This window comes from Dama dama, chromosome 17 (genome assembly GCF_033118175.1).
Source record: "Dama dama isolate Ldn47 chromosome 17, ASM3311817v1, whole genome shotgun sequence".
NCBI lineage: Eukaryota > Metazoa > Chordata > Mammalia > Artiodactyla > Cervidae > Dama > Dama dama.
The window spans coordinates 40,593,530-40,618,627 of record NC_083697.1 but is presented as its reverse complement, the minus strand read 5'-3'; the positions used below and the strand labels follow the sequence as shown (position 1 = coordinate 40,618,627).

Here is a 25,098-nt window from a genome sequence, read left to right as displayed (position 1 = left end):
TGTGTATCACTGATTACTATTTCATACTTCACATGTTTTTTTTTTCTATTACATACAAGTTGATTTTCACTTACTTATAGTTTTTAGACTAAGTTTATTTCAGTTTTCAATAGGTTTAGAAATGTAAATTTTGGCTCTAGAAATCCTAGACCTTAAAAGATCTATTAACAACATTCATCTTTAGTGTTTAGAATTTCTAAGGAAGTATTTATCCATTCACAGCTTTATCTTTGTATCACATGAATTATGACGTATCAAGATGCTTGAGCAATACATCATTCCATTTGGTATAATTGCTATTTCACAATATGCTTTATGTAAGTCTATCAAGCAACTTATATACTTTTAAAAACTTGCTTACAAAATAGAGACATGTAGAGACTATATATTTTTATTTGCTAATCACCTTTCTTGAATAGACTTCATAGTAGCCATAACTTGTTTCAATACTCCATTGTGCAGACCTTCAATTTAAAATGCTTTGTAATATGTTGCCTGTATTTTGCATTATAAATGTTGGCTACTTGTATTTGAATGGACATATCTTTCATTTATATCTATTTCATTGCCACATACTATAAATATGCCTCAAGTATGCTTTAGTTTTTCCACTTTCTGTTTTTGCATGTAACTGATTTGTCTGTTTTTACTTTTTAAAAATATTTATTTCCTGTTTTAAACGATTCTGAATAGTTCAAGAGTTTTTTCCTCTTTTCCCTTTTTTTTAATGCTGCTTTTTGAATGTCCATAATTCTGGTTTGTGACCAATCTGTTCTTTCTAAAAGGGAGGTATTAGTATGTACTTTATTAATGGCAAGTTTCCTCTCCCCTTTTTGTTAAGCATTAATGTAATGATATTGTAAATTAACTATACTTCAATAAAAAAAATTAAAGAATTATCAAACTAAAAATAAATAAATAAAATCACCTAAAAAAGAATTAACATCATGTTATGATAGGTCATGTATATCTTAAATTTCTGTCTTTGTTTGACTTAGTTTTGTGGCTCCCCAAACATCTCATTATTTTTATTTCATTGTTATTATGAACTATTGTTGAATTTTGTGATTATTACTTCATATTGCTCCTCATTTGGGAACCTCATGAAATTTCTTTCTGCAGTCAACATATTAAGTTTTAGAAGCACAAAATACAATCTCTGAAACCTAATTACAGTTGACCCTTTATCAACATAGGTTTGAATCTCCTAGGCCCACTTTCATAAGCATAAACAGAGTTTTTTCAGTAGTAAATACTACAGTGCCTCACAATCCACAGTCAGTTGGTCGAATCTAAGGATGTGGAACTGTGGATTCAGACATTTGTTTTTTAGTCACTCAGTCATGTCCAACTCCTTTGTGACCCCATGGACTATAGCACGCCAGGATTTCCCAGCCAAGAATACTGGAGTGAGTTGCCATTTCCTTTTCCAGGAGGTCTTCCTGAACTAGGGATCAAGCCCATGTTTCCTGTTTTGGCAGGCGGGTCCTTTACCACTGAGCCACAAGGGATTCAGAGGAACCTCGGATATAACGGAGGGCCACTACAGATAATATGTGGAGTTTTGGCTGTGCAGAGGGCTGGTGCCCCAATCCCTGCTTTGTTCAAGGGTCAACTGTACTAGAAAGCTAATTAACAGTCATGAGCTAACACCAGGTACTAAGGCAGAAAGCCCCAAACTGTTCATTTTCATATAAAACTAAGGCTAGAATCGTTGCATACAAGGATCTGTTAACTGAAGTCCATAGTATTTCCTTCATGTCTTTTTGTCCAGAGAAAGTTAGTTCTATAATTCTAGTGTGTACTACCTGCAACTGATTTTTTTCCCCTCATACTTACCAATTAAGAAGTGATCACCTTTTAGGTGCCAGTAATTTTTTAAAATTTCATAAGCAAGTGTAGTCAAGAAGTATTTTTATCATTTCATGTCATTAATGTTTAGTCTCAAACTTTTATCTTTTTAGAGATATAAAGAGTTTTACACAGTTAAAATAATATGTCATTTATTGTTTTTCTTATTTCTTTCTCCAGGCCTAAAGTCCAAAAGCATTAATGATCTGGTGAAAGAAACAGTAAGAGAACAATTAAAATTTTTTCAAAATGACATAGAAGAGACCGTAGCGCAGCTCTTCAAGACTGTATCAACCGTCTCCAAGGAACTTGAAAATGTCAAACAAATAATTCAACAAGTTAATGAATCTGTAATTTCAGTAGCAGTCCAGCAAAAGTCTGTTTTAATGCAAGAAAATAGGCCTACTTCAACAGATATACTGGACCTGAAAAATCACATTGTAAATATAAGACAAGAAATGACCTTTAAGTGTGAGAAGCCTGTTAAAGAACTAGAAGCAAAGCAGACTCATTTAGAAGATGCTCTAGAACAGGAGCGCTCCAGGAGAATTCTGTATTATGAATCCCTGAACAAGACCCTTTCTAAAATGAAGGAAGTGCAAGAGCATCTTTTATCAACTGAACAAACATCAAATCAGAAGAGTGTTCCAGTTCCTGAATCAGTTAGCAGTAACATCACTGAATATGTATCTACTCTATATCAGAATATAAAGAAGCAAGGTTTGATGTTGTTGCAGATATCTGATGATTTGCACACCCAAGACAGCAAGATAAGCAATCTTACCCTTGCTTTGGAGATGGAGAAAGAATCTGTCAGAGAGGAATGTGAAGACATGTTATCCAAGTATAGAGATAATTTTAAAGTTCAAATTAAGGACACGGAAGAGAATTTACAAGTTTTAAACCAAACATTGGTTGAGTTTCTCTTTCCAATGGACAATAAGATGGATAAAATGAATGAGCAACTAAATGATTTGACTTATGATATGGAGATCCTTCAACCCTTGCTCGAGCAGGGAGCGTCCTTGAGAGAGACAATGACTTACGAACAACCAAAAGAAGTAGTTGCTACAAAGAAAAAAGTGGAAAGTCTGACTAGTGCTGTTAACAGCCTTAATGTACTTACTAAAGAACTTACAAGAAGATACAACTTACTTAGAAATGAAGTACAGAGCCGTGGGGTTGCCTTAGACAGACGTATCAATGAACATGCCTTAGAAATGGAAGATGGTCTAAATAAGACAATAACTATCGTAAATGATGCCATTGATTTCATTCAAGACAACTATGTATTAAAAGAAACTTTAAATATACTAAAGTATAATCCTGAGATCCATCATAAATGTACCCAAAATATGGACACTATATTGACATTTATTTCTCAGTTTCAACACTTAAATGATTCTATTCAGATTTTGGTCAATGACGATCAGAGATATAACTTTGTTCTGCAAGTTGCCAAAGCCCTTGCATATATTCCTAAAGATGAAAAACTAAGGCTGTCCAACTTTCAAAAGATTTCCCAAATGTTCAATGAAACCAGTCCCCAAGTGATAAAGTTCCAGCAAAATATAAGTCAGCTGGAGGAAAAAATACTCTCAGCCTCAAAAATTTCCAAAAATTTTGAAACTCGGTTGCAAGGCATTGAGTCTAAAGTGACCAAGATGCTCATACCTTACTATGTTTCACTAAAAAAAGACAGTGCAGCTACAGATGAGAGCAACCAGGCTCTACAACTGCAGGTATTAAATTCCAGATTTAAAGCACTAGAAGCAAAATCCATCCATCTTTCTATTAATTTCTCTTTAATTAACAAGACTCTCTATGAGGTAGTAACAATATGTCATGATGCTTCTAGAAGTATATCAGAACTAAATGCTACCATACCCAAGAGGATAAAAGATTCCCTACCAAATATGCAGCTTCTTCAGAAAAGTCTGACAGAACATGTGGAATCAGTAATGGAAATAAAAACTCAAATTGCCCTATCTAATTTAACTTGGTATATAAATCAATCATTGTCTAGTAGCATTGCAAATATTGTCAAGTCACAGAAGCAGATAAAACTATCGCTGAAGAAATCAAATGCTCTTAAACCAACAGTGAACCTGACAACTTTCCAGATAGGCCGGGCCCAAAGAAACACAGACAACATTCTACTTCCTGGTAAGCTATTATCAAAAAATAACATTTAATCTGTTTTCCTATTTAAGTCTATTTAGTAGATCTGTATGGTTTAGCAAGATCATAAGCTATAAAAGGCACTTAACTGAGCTTGGACAAATAGTTAAGTAATTCAAAGATCTCTGATATATTATTTCAATCTTATATCGTCCTATGTAAAGCAGTTATCAATACAAAACAAATGCTTATAGTGTAAATACTTGTTCTATATGTCTTAACTTTTTTCTGACAGGCCCCCTATAAAATAATCAAGCTTGCCCTTGTAGAACATTTTCTTTGCATATGTAATTAAAGGAATTTATTAGACAAGGAGCTCCGTGATGACTAAGACTAGATTGTGTCCTGTTCATCTTGGTGTTACCTGGCAAAATGCTTGGTGTACCATAGGAGCTCAGTGAATATCTGTTGAATGAATGGCCCAGTGAATGTACAGTGAGCAGGAATTCAATTTGGGCTGATGATAGAAGGCCCTGAATGACAAGCTAAGTATCTTAGTCCCTTTGGGCTGCTTTAACAAAATTCCACAGGCTGGGTAGCTTATAAACAACAGAAATTTGCTTCTCAACATGGTAGAGGCTGGGGAGACTAAAACTAAGGTGCCAGCATAGTAACAATCTGGTGAGGGCCCTTTTCCTAGTTCACTTGGTTCTGATAACCACTGGCTGTATCCCCACATGGCAGAAGGGGTGAGGGAGCCTGTGAGGTCTCTTTGATAAGAACACTAATCCCATTCATGAGGGCATCACCCTCATCTCCAAAGCACCTCCAAAGTTCCCACCTCCTAATATCATCAATGGCGGGGGTTAGTATTTCAACCTATAAATTTTGGGAGACATATTCCAGGCAGGTAGACATGATTTTGTAAAGAGTGGTCTTTGGAAATTTTGAGCAGAGGGTTGGGTATGGTGAGAACTGCATCTCAGGAGCATGAAGCCAGCAGTTGTGTGTAGCATGAAATTAGAGTACCAGTTAGGACATTATTGGCAAAATCCTAAGAACTAGATCTCAGGAAGAGGTAACTGAATCACAGGAGATGGGTATGAATAATGTTGTAAAAGTAATCTCAGCAGAAATGAAAAGATAGTGGGGAAATTAATGGTCTAAGGAACAACAACACATGATTCCGGTCCTAGCTGTTTCAGTACGTCTGTGTAGCCTTGAGTAAGTTCACCTGTCTGAATCTCAGATTCTTCCATTCATGTGGTGGAATTACAATAGGTATTTTGCTGAGCTCATTAGCATAAATATCCAGTCCCAGAACTGTATCAGTCGCAGACTGGATCACTGTAAAAAAAAAAAAAAAAATGTGAGCCATTCACAGCCTGAATGCATGGCACTTGGGAAAGGGAGAAAAGTAGAATATTCTGTGGTTTTGCACTTGGGAAATGAGAGGGTAAATGTACCATTGACAAATACTGTAAACACCAGAGGAGAAGCATACGTTTGGGAGGAAAGAGGAATTTACTGTAGTGCATATAAAGTACTTAATAGTCTCTCTGTATGAAAGAAGTATTTTATTAAGATGTTTGGCATGTGAGTAACATTAAATAATCTTTTCACAATGAAAAGAATACTATTCCTAAAAGAAATGGCAGTGTACCTCTCATATGAGTCTGCTGTTGAATTATACACTCATTTGGATGAATTTTGTATTTTACTGCTTTTTAATTACAAAAGGGTAACCATTATCCTAGAATAATATGACCCTTCATGTTTTATCTCTGAATGTTCTGATAATATTAAAAATCACAGAATAATACAAAGTTGAGATATCTCTTCACTATTTAAACTACTGTATTTATTTATGACTCCTTTCAAATTAATCTGACTGAGGAGAACTAATCTTACTCTATGGGATCACAGAACAAATTATTTAGGCTTTACATATTTCCAAGAAAAGGCGGTGTTTCAATACAAGATGTTCTTATAATAATAATTTTAGGTAAAATGAGTTGTTCTTCCTCCATATTATTTTAACCCTTGGTCTTTCCTCTATGGACACTGCAAATGAGTTTCTGTTAAGCTCCATAGGATGTGTGATCATACACCAGGTAAGCCATGTCCTTCTCCCCCTTAAATAAAAAGAATACCTGTATCTATACAGCAACTATAAATTTAAATAGCTTCAAAATTAAGAGATTCAATAGAACATACAAAACTAACAAAGTTTCGTATTCTTTCATTATAAAGAATGCATGCTAGGAGCTTATAAAAATTGCATTGAGTATTTATATACCACTATATTAATGGGCTAATAATTAACTTAGTATTGATTCTTTTTTTACTGACGCCTTGATATAATTGCTTCTGGTTTCTTTATTTACTGTAAGTAGAATTTTTATAGACCTAAAGTTAATAATTAATTAAAAGTTCTTTATTTTATCTTTGTAAAGATAACCCATTATGATGTCAGGGCAATGGAGATATATTGGCCTAATTTCATATCTGGGGTAGATATTCACTTTGTGCAGGAGCAGCAACATAATGTGTGGGGCCCTTTCAAGTGGATGCATAGATATGCATGTTCATTAAGCCAGCTCTGCTTCTATGGGCCATAAAACTAGTGGCATTCATTGGACAGCTGAGCAGGTAAAGTATATGTAAGGTAATAAAACCAGTGGATTCAGGTTAAATTCTCCTATAAGAATAAACCAATTGCAAAATATACTACTTGCTTTGATACCAGCTGTGAAGCACAGTGAAACACCACTTAAATTTGGCTGTGTTTCCTTTGATCTTTGCTATGATCTGGTAAATATAGTCCAGCCACATTATTCCCTTACCTAATGCCAGAAAGTAACTTATCATCATTTTAAAACTCTCACAATATTATTCAGATAATAACCACTATCATTTGCAGAATAAATACAATTTGCAGAAATAAAGACCATTTAAACATAGTTTTTTTAATTTAATTTTTTAATGAAGTGTAATTGATTTATAATATATTTTTAGTTTCAGGTGTACAACACAGCAATTCAGTTAGACACACATATATTCTTCTTTAGATTCTTTTTTAGATTATACATATTTTTCTTTAGACTCTTTCCCCTTACGGTTATTATAAAACATGGAATATAGTTCCCTGTGCTATACAGTAGGTCCTTGTTGTTTATCTATTTTATATATAGTAGTGTATATATGTTCATCGCAACCTCATTTATCCCTCCTCCCTCCCCTTTTCCCCTTTGGTAACTATAAATGTTTTCTATGTCTGTGAGTCTCTTTCTGTTTACTCTTAATAACTGATAACCTCCTTTGAAGCCTAGTAACAGGAATATTATAATGAGGTAATATTGGATACTATTTAATAACACTACATCCCAGGCTCTGTTCAAACTATTCTACATATGTTCCTTCATTTAGCATTTATGAGGTAGCTATCATTATTCTTACTTTGAAGGTGAGCAAACTAACCCTCTGCCTAAGGTCATGCCTTGTGAGAGAGCCTGACCCCTGGTCTGTTGGACACAGGGCTCAGCTGAACCACGGTACTCAAGTAGACTCTGAAGCGTGTTCACCTGCCTTTCTCTTCCTTCTGCTTGTGTTTGATGCATCATACCTATTTCAGAGCCTGGCCATATCTGAATATTTCTTATGACCTGAGTTATAAACTCTGAGAGAGTTTGCTTTCTTGAGAATCCAAATACTGCCACTTATTTCTGCTTCTGATCAGAGGGAAGTAAGTGGCTGTTTTTCAGTTTAGCTTTTCTATGATAATGACCAATGGGCAGTTGTAATTGAAAGTTACCATTGGCTATTCACAAGATCTTCTTGGGGCTGATACAATAGCAGGTAAATTTCAGAGTCCTCTTCCCCTCACTTCCTTCTGAGCCATTTCCACATGCAGTTATGCTAACTATGATTCCTCCTAGGCCAATGCTGATAAACTGTTCTGGTCGAATCCCTAAATATTTGATTTGTTTCTAAACAATAGTCCAATAGACATCAAGAGGATTTTATTTCCACTTTGAGGATTTGTTTTACAATTGGCAGACTTGTCCCTGCAGAAGGAGTTTGGCTGCTTGCCTTCCAAGAGAAGCTGAATCCTGTGGTAACAATGTCAGCAGCACGGCTGAGGCTGTGTCCTCTGCTCGTGAGTCCACTGGCTTTCTACTTTAACTATTTCCCCTGTATTTACCAGGTTTATTTACCTCTCCTTAATAAACCTCTCATTCATCACTATCACTTTAGTTAGTCTTTTTAAGAAAGATTACATTTTGTAAAAGATTTGGTAGTGTATGATATACAACTTTTTAAATGATCATTGCTGTGCGTATAAGCAGTTTAAAAGAGAAAAATAAGAAACTAGTGGACATTTAACTGTTTTATATCATTTTAAAATCATTTATAAATTTTGTGACACAGCATAGAGGCAGTTGTGGATGGCTAAGAAGCACTGAATCGCCTAGCAAGACTTATTTGTAATAAGTCTTTTTTTCTAAAACTTACTTTCCTCATTTATAAAATTAGAATAACATACCCACCTTACAAAGTTTATTTTAAGGATCAAAGAAATCAACTGGCACACAGTGTATTATTAACATGGTTATGACTATATGATACAATTTTCTCAGCTATATTCAATGTTTATATTTTCTTTTCTTTAATATTTTCACTTAATATTTGATATGTAATTATACCCATGTATCAACATAATTTAAATGCTCATGGTATTCTAGTGTTCTACTTTTAATTTATAAGTCACTGTGTTTTAAACTCAACATGTTTATAAATGAGCTTATGCTTATCACATAACAATAAGTCAAAAGGAATAAGATTAAAAATGTAAAGGCTTAAATGTATAAAAATGCTTGTGCATTACAGGCACTAAAAGAGATCTGCAGAAGTTTTAATGAGTTTTTTCCACGGTATTTCGGCTCTTGATATGCTTTTCCATGTTATAAAAAATAATCATTCTCACATATGCCTCAGGATAAGTTGACTTCTATACAAAATAGTTGAATATAAGCTAATTAAATTTTGAAGGATTGCTGTTTCAATTTAGAGTTTACAGTGCATTTCATAAGGTATCCAAAATGTTTGCCAATATGCTGGAAGCACTCATGGTACTCAGAAAATAGCTACACACATAGCTAAGGTTTATTGTAGTGAAATGATACATGATATAATTGGCAAGGGAAAAGGACCCAGGCAGAATCTGGAGAAATCCATTCATAGACTTTCTTAGGTTCTCTCCCTCCTATAAGGGGGTACACTTCTGTGTGGGATCTTTTTTTTTTTCCAGTCACCAAAACATGCAGTAACATGCAATTTTTCTGCCCAGAGAAGTCCACCAGATATTCAACTCCTAAGGTTTTTATTGGGGCTTGTCTTAGTCAGCTCACACTGCTATATTGCTATGACAAGTACCATAGGTAAGGTGGCTTATAATCAGTAGCACTTTACCTCTCATGGTTTTGAGATCAGGCCGGCACGGTCAGTTTCTTATGAAAACCCTCTTCTGGACTGCAAACTGCCAACTTATTTTATTCTCACATGACAGAAAGGGAAGGAAGGAGAGAGCTCTCTGGGGTCCCTTTTAAAAGGGCACTAATCCTACTCATGAAGGCTCCACCCTAAATACCTAAAATGCCTCCCACAGACCCCACCTACTAATACCATCCCTTAGGGAGTTAGAAATTCCACATATGAGTTTGTGGGGGACACAAACTTTCAGTTCAAACAAGGTTGGTCATGTAGGTACCCTCTGCTGAGCACATACCAAAACTCTAAAAGGAAAGCAGAAGTTCAGCCTATAAAACATATCATTTGTACAATGAGTCAGGGCACTATGAAGACACTTTTTAATTAGAGAAGCCAAGTTCACAGATATGGATCAAGGGCAAAGCCTTCAAAGTCAGCATTTCTAAAGGTAGCAGTCTCAGGCCTGCTATATAAACTCTTTTCTGCTCATGGCTTAAAGATAGTCTTTGTGCCAGAGTTGGTTAGCAAGCCTGTCTTCTGGGGATAGCATCGCCAGTTTGTGTCAATAAAGCAAGGTTGAAGAGAATATTAAATGAAGTAGTTTTTGTTCATTGTTCCTAAGAAGAAGAAAATAATCCCCTAGCTTTCCAGAGGATTCCCCTCTGTATGGAAGAATGACAGTTGAAGAGAAGATGCTGGCAAAATTGACAATTCTTTCCTACTTCATGTCTTGCAATAAAATGACCATGGAATCTAAAGGTGAACAGTCAGAACTCTATGTGCTTGACGTTCTCATCTGAGCCAAAATTTATAACACATGCATCTGATGATAAAAAAGAAATGGAACAGAATACCAGGATTCATTTACATAGTCACTACATATGCTAAGATTAGTCTCCTAACAAGAATCACAGGAGCTATTTCTCAACAGCAAACTGTTTCTTTGACACCGAAGATTTGACACCAGATCTAATTATTAACTGGCCTGTGATAAAATACAATGAGTGAATGTCTTTCCACTGGTTGCTAACAACACTGTAAGTTCAAAATTGCACCTGACACTGTAATATTATTTTATGTTGTGTTCATTTTCAAACATGAGGAATAATCTGTTGGGATTATTAAATCACAAATTGTGAATGTGTTGCACAGCTGTCTGAGTGGACATGATTCTCGCATCTTGACAAAAAAATTGCAGCATAAAAAATAGTTTTGCCATATGTTTTCTGCACATGAAATTTGAAAAACATACCCTAAAAGTTTATAATTGCCAGTTTTACTATGCACAGCTTCAAAGTGGATCTGAAAAGAAATAATAAGTATTTTCTCAGTATTACTTCTCAGAAATAATAAGTATTAATATTTTCTCAGGGTCCCAGAGTGACTAGCTGGGATGTTTAATAATAAACACTATTTGGTTTTAAATAATAGGAAACATTTTTAAAGAGAAACAATAATTATTTTATTATAATTTTTATTTTAATTATTCAAATCTGCTTATTTTGAACATCACTTTTGGGGAAGTATAACATGGTATTTTGTTTTGTTGATATAATTGATTAATGTAAACTCAAGTCTCTTCACCTCCCAAACTAATTACCAAAAAAATTTATTTCACAGTGTTTGGAGAACTAAAGAAGTCAGTGAAAGAAAATTACTGAGTCTCATTTTGCCAGTCATGTAGAAATTAAAATACACATCTACCTTTTACAAAAAAAGGATATCATTTTTATAACCAACCGTCCCTCAAGAACTCTTTTCTAGACTTTATAATCTTAAGTGTTAAATTTAAAAGTTTTCAGGAATATTTATAATAGATTCTAGAGGTATCTGCACAAATATTAAGTGCCAATAAAATCAGGTACTTTTATAGATGCTTGAGATACATAGCATTTTTAGAAATTTGTGTTTTTTGGAGCTTACACTCTAGCAGGGATAGAGAAAGCTAAGTAAAAATGTAAATTATATAGTCTGGTAAAAGATGATGAATGTTATGCATAAAAGAAAAAGTAGAGGTAGAGAATCAGAGTACTGTGAGATGTGCTGAGTGTGTGTAGGGAGCCAAGTGTAGTATTAGTAAATAAAATCATGGGATAGGGCTCAATTTCTGGAAAAATAGTGAACCCCGCAGGCAATGGGAATATAAAGAAAACTTTGTAATTTTGTTGTAACACAAGTTGACTGTGGAAGATGTACCTATAGAGTAATGTGGTATTTCATTGTTGTGTTTTATGTTTAAAAATTTTTTCCATGTGCTTCTGAACACCATGTTGATATAGCTGTTTTGAACATGAAAGAAGAGAGACATGTCACAGCATATACTAAGCATTAAATGAGTGTTATAGGAGCTTATTGTCATAAAAGCTCAGTGTCTTATTAAGAACTGGATGTTTGGGCAAATCTCATGAAAGAGGTAGTTTTGAGCTGAGCATTCATTCAATCAACCATTTATACCCTGTGTGCAGTGTCATATGTTTAAATTCATTATTAGTAACAATGAAAGATTTTTTGAGCAAGAGTATAAGATAATCAATAACCTCAGATATGCAGATGACACCACCCTTATGACAGAAAGTGAAAAGGAACTAAAGAGCCTCTTGATGAAAGTGAAAGAAGAGAGTGAAAAAGACGGCTTAAAACTCAACATTCAAAAAATGAAGATCATGGCATCGAGTTACATCACTTCATGACAAATAGATGGGGAAACAATGGGAACAGTGACAGACTTTGTTTTCTTGAGCTCCAAAATCACTGCAGAGACTGCAGCCACGAAATTAAAAGACACTTGCTCCTTAGAAGAAAAGCTATGGCCAACCTAGACATATTAAAAAGCAGACACATTACTTTGCTGACAAAGGTCCATCTACTCAAAGCTATGGTCTTTCCAGTAGTCATGTATAGATGTGTGAGTTGTACCATAAAGAAAGCTGAGTGCCCAAGAATCGATGCTTTTGAACTGTGGTGTTGGAGAAGACTCTTGAGAGTCCCTTGGACTGCAAGGAGATCCAACCAGTCCATCCTAAAGGAAATCAGCCCTGAATATTCATTGGAAGGCCTGATGCTAAAGCTGAAGCTCCAATACTTTGGCCACCCAATGTGAAGAACAGATGGAAAAGACCCTTTTCATTGGAAAAGACCCTAATGCTGGGAACGATTGGAAGTAGAGGGAAAAGGGGACGACAGAGGATAGATGGTTGGATGGCATCACCAGCTCAATTGATGTGAGTTTGAGCAAGCTTCAGGAGTTGGTGATGGACAGGGAAGTCTGGAATGCTGCAGTCCATGAGGTCACAAAGAGTCGGACACGACTGAGCAACTGAACTGACTGATAGCATAATCATGTGTGTGCATTATTTAAGATTTATTCTAAGTTCTTCCCGAGATCAGTTACAAAATTACAACTATCCTGACTTGAATAGATTAAGACCTCAAAAGGTGATAGAGAAAGGAACAAAATGAAAACTGGAATGTTAGTTAAATGTGAATATATCTTTAGCAGAAAACAGCCAGTTGAAAACACAAAAATTTGGAATAAAAATAACACCAAATTTAAATAAAGCATCAATGATGAGAAGTCAGTCATTCCATTAATGGAAATAGAAAGGTTAAGAAGGAAGTGCAGATGCACATGGGAAGAGAAATTTAGTCTGTGATACATTAGTTTAAAGCTTTCTATCCCTGTGTATGTGTGTGAGCTTCTGCATGCCCAATCACTCAATCATGTCTGGTTCTTTGTGACCCCATGGACTGCCCCTTGCCAGGCTCTTCTGTCCATGAAATTTTCCAGGAAAGAATACTGGAGTTGGTTGCCACACCCTCCTCCAGGGGATCTTCCCAACCCAGGCTTGGGTTGGTAAGATCGCCTGCATTGGTAGGCGAATTTTTTTTACCACTGAGCCACCTCTATCCCTACGGAAATGTCCAAAAGTCAATGAGTAAATGGCAGATAGATGGGGGGACAGTGGAAACAGTGGCTGACTTTATTTTTTGGGGCTCCAAAATCACTGCAGATGGTGACTGCAACCATGAAATTAAAAGACGCTTACTCCTTGGAAGGAAAGTTATGACCAACCTAGACAGCATATTGAAAAGTGGAGATATGACTTTGCCAACAAAGGTCTGTCTAGTCAAGGTTATGGTTTTTCCAGTGGTCATGAATGGATGTGAGAGTTGGACTATAAAGAAAGCTGAGTGCCAAAAATTTGATGCTTTTGAACTGTGGTGTTGGAGAAGACTCTTGAGAGTCCCTTGGACTGCAAGGAGATCCAACCAGTCCATCCTAAAGGAGATCAGTCCTGGGTGTTCATTGGAAGGACTGATGTTAAAGCTGAAACTCCAATACTTTGGCCACCTGATGCAAAGAACTGACTCTTTGGAAAAGACCCTGATGCTGGGAAAGATTGAGGGCAGGAGGAGAAGGGGACGAGGATGAGATGGTTGGATGGCTTGATGGACATGGGTTTGGGTGGACTCCAGGAGTTGGTGATAGACAGGGAGGCCTGGTGTGCTGCGGTTCGTGGGTTCTCAAAGAGTCGGATGCAATTGAGCAACTGAACTGAACTGAACTGAATGTAGGTCTGGAAGCAGAAGAGGGTTTGTAGATAAAAATTGGGAATTATTGCATTGAGGTGATAGTTGAGGGCACAGAAGTAAATTAGGTAGCTAGAGAAAAAGTAGAGAACTGAAGATAGAAATGTGGGAGAGAGAAAAAGGAGTAATCAGAACCAGGAAAGTACATGAGTCTCTGAACTCAAAGTCTTTAAGAAAAAAGAAAAGATTAAAAAAAAAAAGGGGGGACATAATGATGTAGAAGGAGGACCTGTGCAGACAAAATAATAGAAATAAAAATGTTGGGGAGATGTCTGTTTATTTTTACTATAATTTACATGGAGTTAAATTCACTGTTTTTTTCTTTAATTCACTATTTTTGACATGCGGTCTGTGAATTCTGACAGATATGTAGTCATGTAATCACCACAAAAGTCAAGATGGAGAACAGTTCCATCACACCCTCAAATTCTTTTATGTACCTTTTTAGTCAACTCTACCTCCACTCCCAGTCACTGTCAACAATGATATGTTTTCTCTCCTTTACCCTTTTATCTTTTGCAGAGTATCTTTTACATTAAATCATGCAAAACATTTTACAAATACACCAGTATCTGTTCTAGATACTATCTCCATCACTACATTATAACTTTTCTTTATCTTCCATGCTGTGTAGGCTTTTGAGCCTGGCTTCTTTCTCACATCCTTCAGTGTTGTTGCATGTGTTCCTTTTCATCACCGAGCCGAGTAGTGGTCCATTGTATGGATGACCTACAGCTTGTTTACCCGTTTAGCAATTGAAGGATGCTTTGGCTGTTTACAGTTTGGGGTGATTATGAATAAAGCTGCTATAAACATTCAGGTTTACACTCATACATACAGGGTTTTGTGCATACACAGTTTTCATTTCTCCTGAGTAATACAGCCGTAGCATAACTTAGTTATAAAATAAATATAGTTTTAACTTTGTCAGAACTGGTCAACCACTTGCCATTTCCATTAGAAATGTATGAGAATCCTAATTGCTCCACAATCTTGTCAACACTTGGCATTGCCGATATTGTTTATTTTACTATTTTAATAGATATATTATTGTATTTAATCGTGATGTTATTTTGCATTTTCCTAATGACTAACATTGTTGAACATGTTTCAGTACCTTTGCCATTTTTAATATTCTTTTGATTGAAGATTATAACTCTAACGAAAAAGGCAAATACAGATGATAAAGTTGAGTAAAAAACATTTCATTTTCTGGGTTGTGACTTAGGATAAATATAAACGACAAGTGTTAGAGTAAATCATCTGAAACAGGGCTAATCCATTTGGTAAAGATTGCTGATATGATTAAAAGAGCTTTAAATTATATTTGAAGTGTTGAGAAAAAAGATCCCAGAAACAAGATCAAGAACAACAGACATGAATTTAAGAAGGAGAACAAAATTAAAACTGATAATTGAAGGAAAAGTAGTAAGATGGTTGAAAACAATGTTTCCATCCATCTCTAACTAATGAGAGTATGAGTGTCTGTTCACAACTAATGGACAGGCAATGAATCTGAAAAAGTAATATAAACAACTGCTCACATTTCTAGAAGTTGTTGGAAAGGGACATATGAAGCGTTTTTAGAGCAATGAAAGGATACGACTTATTTGATAGATACAATTTTGATAAATGATGAAACAGAATAGCACTGAAAATTTGCATATACATTAGTATGAGGGTGAAAACATGTTAGCATTGACATCAGGATGAAAGGTAAAGAAAAGTTATAATGTTGTGTGGACACAGTATCTAGAGCAGACACTGGTGGATTTATATAGCGCTTTCCTCTGTGTACGACAAAAGTTGCCCAGAGGCACTGAGAGGTCCTCTCACTAGTCTGTTAGAAACTCCATCCTGACCTCAGCAGGGATCAGAGTTATCAGTCCTGCACAATGTTATTATTTAAATGATGAAATAAAAGAATAAAATCCTGATGCTAATCTATAACTAAGCATTTAAAAATAAAAATAATTTAAATAATAAATAAAAATAAGTTATTATATAAAACATGTATGGTGCTAGGTATACTATAAACAAAAATAGAAGCAGAAGACATCAGTATGGAGTGTCCCTTCATTATTCATCAAATGCCTATTGAATGAGTGCTGAATGAGCACTGAGAAAAATTAAGTGGATAGAGGGGTAAATTGAACACAACCTCTCTTCTCATGGAGTTCAGACATTAAACAAGCAATTAAAATAAAGAATGGTAAATATTGGCAAAGACAGAGTGCTTTGAAAATGTAAGGAATTCTTCAAGCAGTTCAAATTTAACATGAGCCTTTATAAAATATGGAAGTAGGGTTAATAGAAAAGTATAACTTGAGCACCTATCAGGGTTCAAAAAGCAAAGACCAGAACAAATTGAGACTTATGAAACATTCCAATACAGTGGTAAAGGAATTTTAGTCCTGTTCAGATCAGGGAAATGAATATTAACAGATTAGTCATGCTATTTGCACAAGATGAGAGAATATTGAGTTGGCAGAACTTAATTGTGCTGATCTTCATCAAAGAAAATAAATGGACTGGAAGGAGTTTGAAGTTCTACCCAAGATAGAAGTTGTGGAAAGTTTGCTTGAAATAATTTCATGTCTCTAGAAAAACATGCCAACGGCATCATAGAATCAAACTGTACCTGATCTTTGAGAAAAAGTGAAGAAGAAATAGAGTGTTAGATAAAGGATGAGATCATCTACTCAATCTTCCATTGATTTGTTTATTCGTCTTTAAAAAGACAGTTTAGTACTTCTATACGTCAAGCACCGTGCTAGTCAGTAGTGACACAAAGTTTAAAAAGTGGAAACCGTGAGCCCTGCCCTCACAAAAGCTCACACTCTAATTGAAAGTAGGAACAAATGAGCAATTACATGATGATGCAGCAGGTAAAGAATTCACCTGCAACACAGAAGACACAGGAGACATGAATTTGATCCGTGGGTAGGGAAGATCCTCTGGAGAAGGAAATGGCATCCCATTCCAGTATTCTTGCCTGGGAAAGCCCGTGGACAGAGGAGCCTGGTAGGCTACAATCCTGGGGTTGCAAAGAGTTGGACACGATTGAGTGACTAAGCACGCACACAGACCTGATAAATTCAACAGGAACTTCAGAGCATCAAACAATTAAGAGAATCTACGTAAATCTATCAAAAGGGCATGTAAGGTGGGTCATAGAGGATCTTGCTTTGATTTATGTCAGAGAGTGTTTTGCCTACGTTCTCCTCTAGGAGTTTTATAGTTTCTGGTCTTACATTTAGATCTTTAATCCATTTTGAGTTTATTTTTGTGTATGGTGTTAGAAAGTGTTCTAGTTTCATTCTTTTACAAGTGGTTGACCAGTTTTCCCAGCACCACTTGTTAAAGAGGTTGTCTTTTTTCCATTGTATATCCTTGCCTCCTTTGTCAAAGATAAGGTGTCCATAGGTTCATGGATTTATCTCTGGGCTTTCTATTCTGTTCCATTGATCTATATTTCTGTCTTTGTGCCAGTACCATACTGTCTTGATGACTGTGGCTTTGTAGTAGAGTCTGAAGTCAGGCAGGTTGATTCCTCCAGCTCCATTCTTCTTTCTCAAGATTACTTTGGCTATTCGAGGTTTTTTGTATTTCCATACAAATTGTGAAATTCTTTGGTCTAGTTCTGTGAAAAATACCGTTGGTAGCTTGATAGGGATTGCATTGAATCTATAGACTGCTTTGGGTAGAATAGCCATTTTGACAATATTAATTCTTCCAATCCATGAACACGGTATGTTTCTCCATCTGTTTGTGTCCTCTTTGATTTCTTTCATCAGTGTTTTATAGTTTTCTATGTATAGGTCCTTTGTTTCTTTAGGTAGATATACTCCTAAGTATTTTATTCTTTTTGTTGCAATGGTGAATGGTATTGTTTCCTTAATTTCTCTTTCTGTTTTTTCATTGTTAGTATATAGGAATGCAAGGGATTTCTGTGTGTTAATTTTATATCCTGCAACTTTACTATATTCATTGATTAGCTCTAGTAATTTTCTGGTAGAGTCTTTAGGGTTTTCTATGTAGAGGATCATGTCATCTGCAAACAGTGAGAGTTTTACTTCTTCTTTTCCTATCTGGATTCCTTTTATTTCTTTTTCTGCTCTGATTGCCGTGGCCAGAACTTCCAACACTATGTTGAATAGTAGTGGTGAGAGTGGGCACCCTTGTCTTGTTCCTGATTTCAGGGGGAATGCCTTCAATTTTTCACCATTGAGGGTGATGCTTGCTGTGGGTTTGTCATATATAGCTTTTATTATGTTGAGGTATGTTCCTTCTATTCCTGCTTTTTGGAGAGTTTTAATCATAAATGAGTGTTGAATTTTGTCAAAGGCTTTCTCTGCATCTATTGAGATAATCATATGGTTTTTATCTTTCAATTTGTTAATGTGGTGTATTACATTGATTGATTTGCGGATATTAAAGAATCCTTGCATTCCTGGGATAAAGCCCACTTGGTCATGCTCTATGACCCACCTGCCAGAATATTGGAAATAAAAGCAAAACTAAACAAATGGGACCTAATGAAACTTAAAAGCTTTTGCACTACAAAGGAAACTATAAGTAAGGTGAAAAGACAGCCCTCAGATTGGGAGAAAATAATAGCAAATGAAGAAACAGACAAAGGATTAATCTCAAAAATATACAAGCAACTCCTGCAGCTCAATTCCAGAAAAATAAATGACCCAATCAAAAAATGGGCCAAAGAACTAAACAGACATGTCTCCAAAGAAGACATACAGATGGCTAACAAACACATGAAAAGATGCTCAACATCACTCATTATTAGAGAAATGCAAATCAAAACCACAATGAGGTACCATTACACGCCAGTCAGGATGGCTGCTATCCAAAAGTCTATAAGCAATAAATGCTGGAGAGGGTGTGGAGAAAAGGGAACCCTCTTACACTGTTGGTGGGAATGCAAACTAGTACAGCCGCTATGGAAAACAGTGTGGAGATTTCTTAAAAAACTGGAAATAGAACTGCCATATGACCCAGCAATCCCACTTCTGGGCATACACACTGAGGAAACCAGATCTGAAAGAGACACGTGCACCCCAATGTTCATCGCAGCACTGTTTATAATAGCCAGGACATGGAAGCAACCTAGATGCCCATCAGCAGATGAATGGATAAGGAAGCTGTGGTACATATACACCATGGAATATTACTCAGCCGTTAAAAAGAATTCATTTGAACCAGTCCTAATGAGATGGATGAAGCTGGAGCCCATTATACAGAGTGAAGTAAGCCAGAAAGATAAAGAACATTACAGCATACTGACACATGTATATGGAATTTAGAAAGGTGATAACGATAACCCTATATGCAGAACAGAAAAAGAGACACAGAAATACAGAACAGACTTTTGAACTTTGTGGGAGAATGTGAGGGTGGGATATTTCAAAAGAACAGCATGTATGCTATCTATGGTGAAACAGATCACCAGCCCAGGTGGGATGCACGAGACAAGTGCTCCGGCCTGGTGCACTGGGAAGACCCAGAGGAATCGGGTGGAGAGGGAGGTGGGAGGGGGGATCGGGATTGGGAATACATGTAAATCCATGGCTGATTCATATCAATGTATGACAAAACCCACTGGAAAAAATAAAATAAAAAAAAAAAAGGGCATGTAAAAAAAAAAGACATGATGTTTTATTTAGAGTGTGATTTTTATTAATTCAAAGACAATTGCCCATTGAACACAAATATGTAATACAGGAACTTATAAAAGTATCTAACCATTTTTTAAGTATTTTAGTAATAAACTAAAAAATAATACAAATCAGATGATATACAAAAGTAGATTTATATCTGACTGTATAATGAAATAAAAATAGCTTCAATTGACAAATCAGTGCCAACCAATCTTTAGCTCTCTGTTACAAGGTTCTGTACTTAACAAGTATTCATTAAATACTTTTTTCAAAATGAGAATATAGCCAATATCTTATCATAACTTTAAATGGACTATAGTTTATTAAAATATTGAATCATTATGCTGTACCCCTGACACTAATAACATGACACTGTAAATCAACTAGACTGCAAAAAAATTTTTTTCATTCTAATTACACAGGCATGCAGTTTAGTCACATTTTATGTGAATTTGAATTATTTAAATATGAAGCAGAATGTATTTAAAATATTTATAGGTCTCACTCTTGAGATAAATGTTAAAGCAAATAACCTTAAATTTAAAAATCATCAATGACCATGTTTTGAAATGAGTGAATTGTAAACTGTTTACACTGTTTCCACAAGGTGGAGCCATAGTGGTAACTGTACCCAGTAATGTATTCTTCCAACCTTTTCTTTCCACATTATTATATATTAAGTTTATAACCATATTTGTCATTTATAACCATATTTATAACTTGAGGCTTTCTAAATAACTGAAATTATTCTATATCTAATAAGTTAACTGAAACACTGTCTTTCAGCAAATTGAGTATGTTGGGGATTTATCTCACTCTTTTACTGCTGCATAATATTCCTTGCTGAAAAAAGAGTGGTAGTAATAGTGTTAGTCTCTTAGTCGTGTCTGACTCTTTGCGACTCTATGGACTGTAGTCCGTCAGGCTCCTCTGTCCATGGGATTCTCCAGGCAAGAATACTGGAGTGGGTTGCCATCCCTTCTGCAGGGGACCTTTCCGACCCATAGATAGAAACCAGGTCTCCGGCACTGCATGCAGATTCTTACCGTCTGAGATACAGGGAAGCTCTGCTGAAAAGATACTCTAATTCATTTAATAAGTCCCTTCATCAGTGGTCGTTTAGGGGTCCTACTATTTTTCACTAGTGCGAATGATATCATGAAGAAATTTCTTGAACATTATCTTTGTGCAAGTGGGTCTGGAATATATGTTCTGCTGGGAGAAATTTCTGGCTCAAAGCAAATGAACATTTTTAATTGTCAAATTGTCCTATTCAAAGGTTCCAACAATATAAGGTCAAACCAACATTATACGAGAATGTTCATTTTCTGCATGACTGTTTTGTTTTTAAATGCTGCCACCTGATATAAAACGTTGTTGATGGTAATTTGTTACTCCTTAATTAGTAATGAGGTTGAATAAGTTTTGAACTGTAGTTGTTCACTGACTTCCCAGCTCATATTCCTTGCCCATTTGCCACTATTTTTACAGGGTTACACTCTTTTTTGTGGGGATTAGTCAGAACTTTTTATTTGTTATAGATATTAATCATTAGATTATTATTAGATTGTTGTATCTGTTAAAAAATACTTTCTTAGCACTTTGAAATTTGATAATGTGCAGCTTTCATTGCCAATGAATTTTGGGTCTAGGTGGTCAAACATCAGGATTTTTCTCTTATGGCTTCTGGGGTTTGTTTTGTGTTGAAAAAGCTTTCCAAAATTTTAAAGCTCAGCAAAGATATTCTATTTGATTATAATGCAATCATTTTTTCACATTTAGTATTTTTATGCACATGGAATTTATATTTTTATGAATATACTGTTAGCTTAGCACCATTTATTGAACAGACTTTGTTTTCCTTCTGTGATTTGAAATATTACCCTCGACATGCACTGGTTTCAGTTGTATGTGATTGTGTGTCCAGATAGCCTATCAGTTCTACAGTTGACAAAAATCTTAATATTTAACACAAATAAATGCAGTGGATCACAGAATTATTCTTACTTGCAAGAAGCAGGAAAGAGCTTCAGAAGAAGCAGTGCAGAAAGTTCAGAGATTTCGTGAAATCCCCTGACTGCATTGGTGGGTGATCTGGGCCTGGGAATGCATTTTTCCTATTTCTGATTCAGTGTTTTTCCCATTTTGCTGCAAACTCTAATTTGAGATCAACAGAAAAACAGGTCACTTTTACCCTCTTTTATCTTGATTCTTTTTCAGTAACAGAGGAGTATTCATACTGTAGTAGATCCCCATGCCAGAATGGGGGTACATGTATAAATGCAAGAACTAGCTTTATCTGTGCTTGTCGACATCCTTTCACTGGTGACAACTGTACTGTCAAAGTGGCAGGAGAAGATGCTTTAGCTCCAGGTAAGAAAGTACATGTGTCCTTGGCTTTGCTCAGTGTCATAAACACAAATATTTTTTGAAATGTTTACAAACACATGTTTAGACCTGCTTAATCTGGACTCACTTGAGGATTAATTCCTTTTACTTCTGAAATTTACTGAATAACATACATGGTTTTGTCAGGTAAACTAATTCGTATACACTATGTGAAATTTTCAATGTTGGTTTAATAGAAGCAGTTTATTAAAAATCCCCCAATTTGTTTTTTCTAGTGCATCTTAAAAGAAAATATAGATTGCATAAGAAAATATAGATTATATGTTCTTAAAATAAAATATATATTATATATATGCCATATATATGTATACATAGTATATATATATATATACACATATACATATATATATAAACTTTTTCTCCTCGAATAAGAATACATCTTTGTGCTCGCTTCGGCAGCACATATACTAAAATTGGAACGATACAGAGAAGATTAGCATGGCCCCTGCACAAGGATGACACGCAAATTCGTGAAGCGTTCCATATTTTTTAACAAGAAAGAAAAAAAAAAAAAGAATACATCTTTGATTCATATCAAATCTGATCCCATAAATAAAGCTTTAATAAGTGTATAGCAGTATGTCTTCTATGAAGGTCATAGTACCATTCTGACTGGCTGAGGGCTGTTAGACTATGCTAAAATGTAGTGAGTAGAGCAAGATGCCTTTTTGTCCATTTACTTTCATAAGTATTGGTTGTTACAGATATACTTCCAGAGTGTATCATTTTTTATTTGCACACATGAAAATGTGTTCAGGGCTTAATATATACTCTCTTTAAAATGATGGCAAAAATTGTTTCAAACCAGGCTTTTCCTAATAACATGCTGCATAATAAAGAGTGAATTTTTTAGTCTGCTTTTAAATCTCAGCCTTTGTAAGTACATTTGGTATTAATTACATAGAAGATTGCTTTTGTCTACCTCTCTATAGTGCATATGATTTCACTGGGTTTCCGTGTTAGCCTCCAGAAACTGACAACGTGCAGGAAAAATTGTTTCTACATCATGTCAGCTTTAATTCATGCAAGAGGCTTTAAAACATTCTGGCATACCATAATAATCATAAAATGCTTTGAATTCCTTCATCTCTGGAGAGATCAAAGCCACACACAGATTAATCTTTGAGGCGTTTTTGTGAGTGATGTATTGAGTGTTACTGTCATTCTACCCTGATCTAAATGGAGAAACTGAGTCTCAGAGAGACTAAGCAATTTTGGGTAGTTCAGGCGAGAAAAGAGGCAGGCATCCAGACACACATGCCCTTGTTAAGTCCAATGAATGACTGTTTTACTTCTACTAACCCTTTTTATAACTGAGATAAAGAATAAAGATGTAAACAAAATAAGATCAAAACATGAAAATCAACTCTTTCCATTTTTTTTTCCACTAACAGATTTTTCAAAAGGAACCTACAGATATGCACCAATGGTGGCATTTTTTGCATCTCATACTTACGGAATGACTACACCTGGTCCTATCTTATTTAATAACTTGGATGTCAACTATGGAGCCTCATATACTCCAAGAACTGGAAAATTCAGAATCCCCTATCTTGGGGTGTACGTTTTTAAGTATACCATTGAGTCAGTTAGTGCTCATATCTCTGGATTTTTAGTGGTTGATGGAGTAGAGAAGCTTGCATTTGAGTCTGAAAATGGTAACCGTGAAATACACTGTGATAGGGTTTTGACTGGGGATGCCTTATTAGAATTAAATTATGGGCAGGAAGTGTGGTTGCGCCTTGTAAAAGGAACAATTCCAGCCAAATTTCCCCCTGCCACTACATTTAGTGGTTACTTATTATACCGTACATAAATTAGCATGAAAGACAGACTGTCACCTTTACTGAGAAGCAGCCAGTGTTTTTATTTTTCTTTGTGTGCACATCTACTCTATTTTTGGTTTTTCAACATGAATGAAAATGAACCTTTTTATAAAATCTGAGTAAGGCTCTAAGTTTATTTCACAAAATTATTTAAATATCTTTTAAACAACCTATATATGAAAGAATTTTTGCTCCTAAACAGATTTAGTAGCATAGAAAACAAAATTAGTTTTTTAGCATAACCATTCCTATTTTTGTTTTTTCATGTTAAGGCATTGCAATATAAAGGAATATTATAAAATGACAATCAGTCATTATTGTCAGTCACAGTAATCTTTTCAACAGAACATTTAACTTTTGTGATTCCCTGTGTACATAAATATATAACATATGTTTCTCAAATTCATAAGTTCCAAGTACTGAAAGACCAAGAAGTTGTCCTTTAACTTTGATTTTCAGTCTTTTCTGTTGTTTTAAAATTTTACATATTGGAATTTTCACTTGTAATGAAAATTTTTAAACTTGAATTAGAAATTTGAAGTATGCTTTACTATTGTTTCCTTCCTAAACTATATTCAATATCCTGTGAAAAGCCATAATGGAAAAGAAAATGGAAAAGAATATGAAAAAGTATTTATATGTGTGTAACTGAATCAATTGCTATACACCACAAACTAACACAACATTGTAAGCCAACTATACATCAATAAAATTTTTTTAAAAGATTCTGTTTTCCTTCCTATAATTAGAAAATAAAGAAATAGTTAACACATGAACATTTACACCCAAGTCTAAAGACACGGAAGTGGGTATTTTATCTTTCTTCCATCATACAATAACTGTGTGTGTGCTCTGTCACGTTCAACACTTTGTGACTTCATGGACTGCAGCCCAGCAGGCTCCTCTATCCATGGGATTTCCCAGGCAAGAATACTGGAGCAGGGTTGCCATTTCCTTCTCCAATGGATATTTCTCACCCAGGGATCAAACCAGTTCTCCTGAACTAGCGGGCAGATTCTTTACCACTGAGCCACCAAGGAAGCCCATACAATATATACAGGGGGAAAAAAAAACACCTTTCTCTAATGAGTGGCAACACATGGCAGACTTGATTGTATTTTTATAACAGGTGCATA

At 35.3% G+C, this 25,098-nt stretch overlaps 1 protein-coding gene and 1 non-coding gene across 3 annotated transcripts in view; both read left to right on the top strand.

The window, feature by feature from the left end:
• The window catches only part of MMRN1 (multimerin 1), a 65,969-nt gene extending 41,282 nt beyond the window's left edge, over positions 1 to 24,687 (top strand). For both annotated transcript variants that reach the window (XM_061164395.1, XM_061164397.1), the window contains exons 6-8: positions 2,032 to 4,017; positions 21,948 to 22,100; positions 23,531 to 24,687. In XM_061164395.1, coding sequence (XP_061020378.1) covers positions 2,032 to 4,017; positions 21,948 to 22,100; positions 23,531 to 23,952 — 2,561 coding nt within the window. In that variant the 3' untranslated portion in view covers positions 23,953 to 24,687. The remainder of the gene's footprint in view (positions 1 to 2,031; positions 4,018 to 21,947; positions 22,101 to 23,530) is intronic.
• On the top strand, positions 22,520 to 22,626 carry LOC133071966 (U6 spliceosomal RNA). Its single transcript, XR_009696579.1, has one exon. It is a non-coding gene; the product is annotated as a U6 spliceosomal RNA (small nuclear RNA).
• Positions 24,688 to 25,098: the final 411 nt, after the last annotated feature.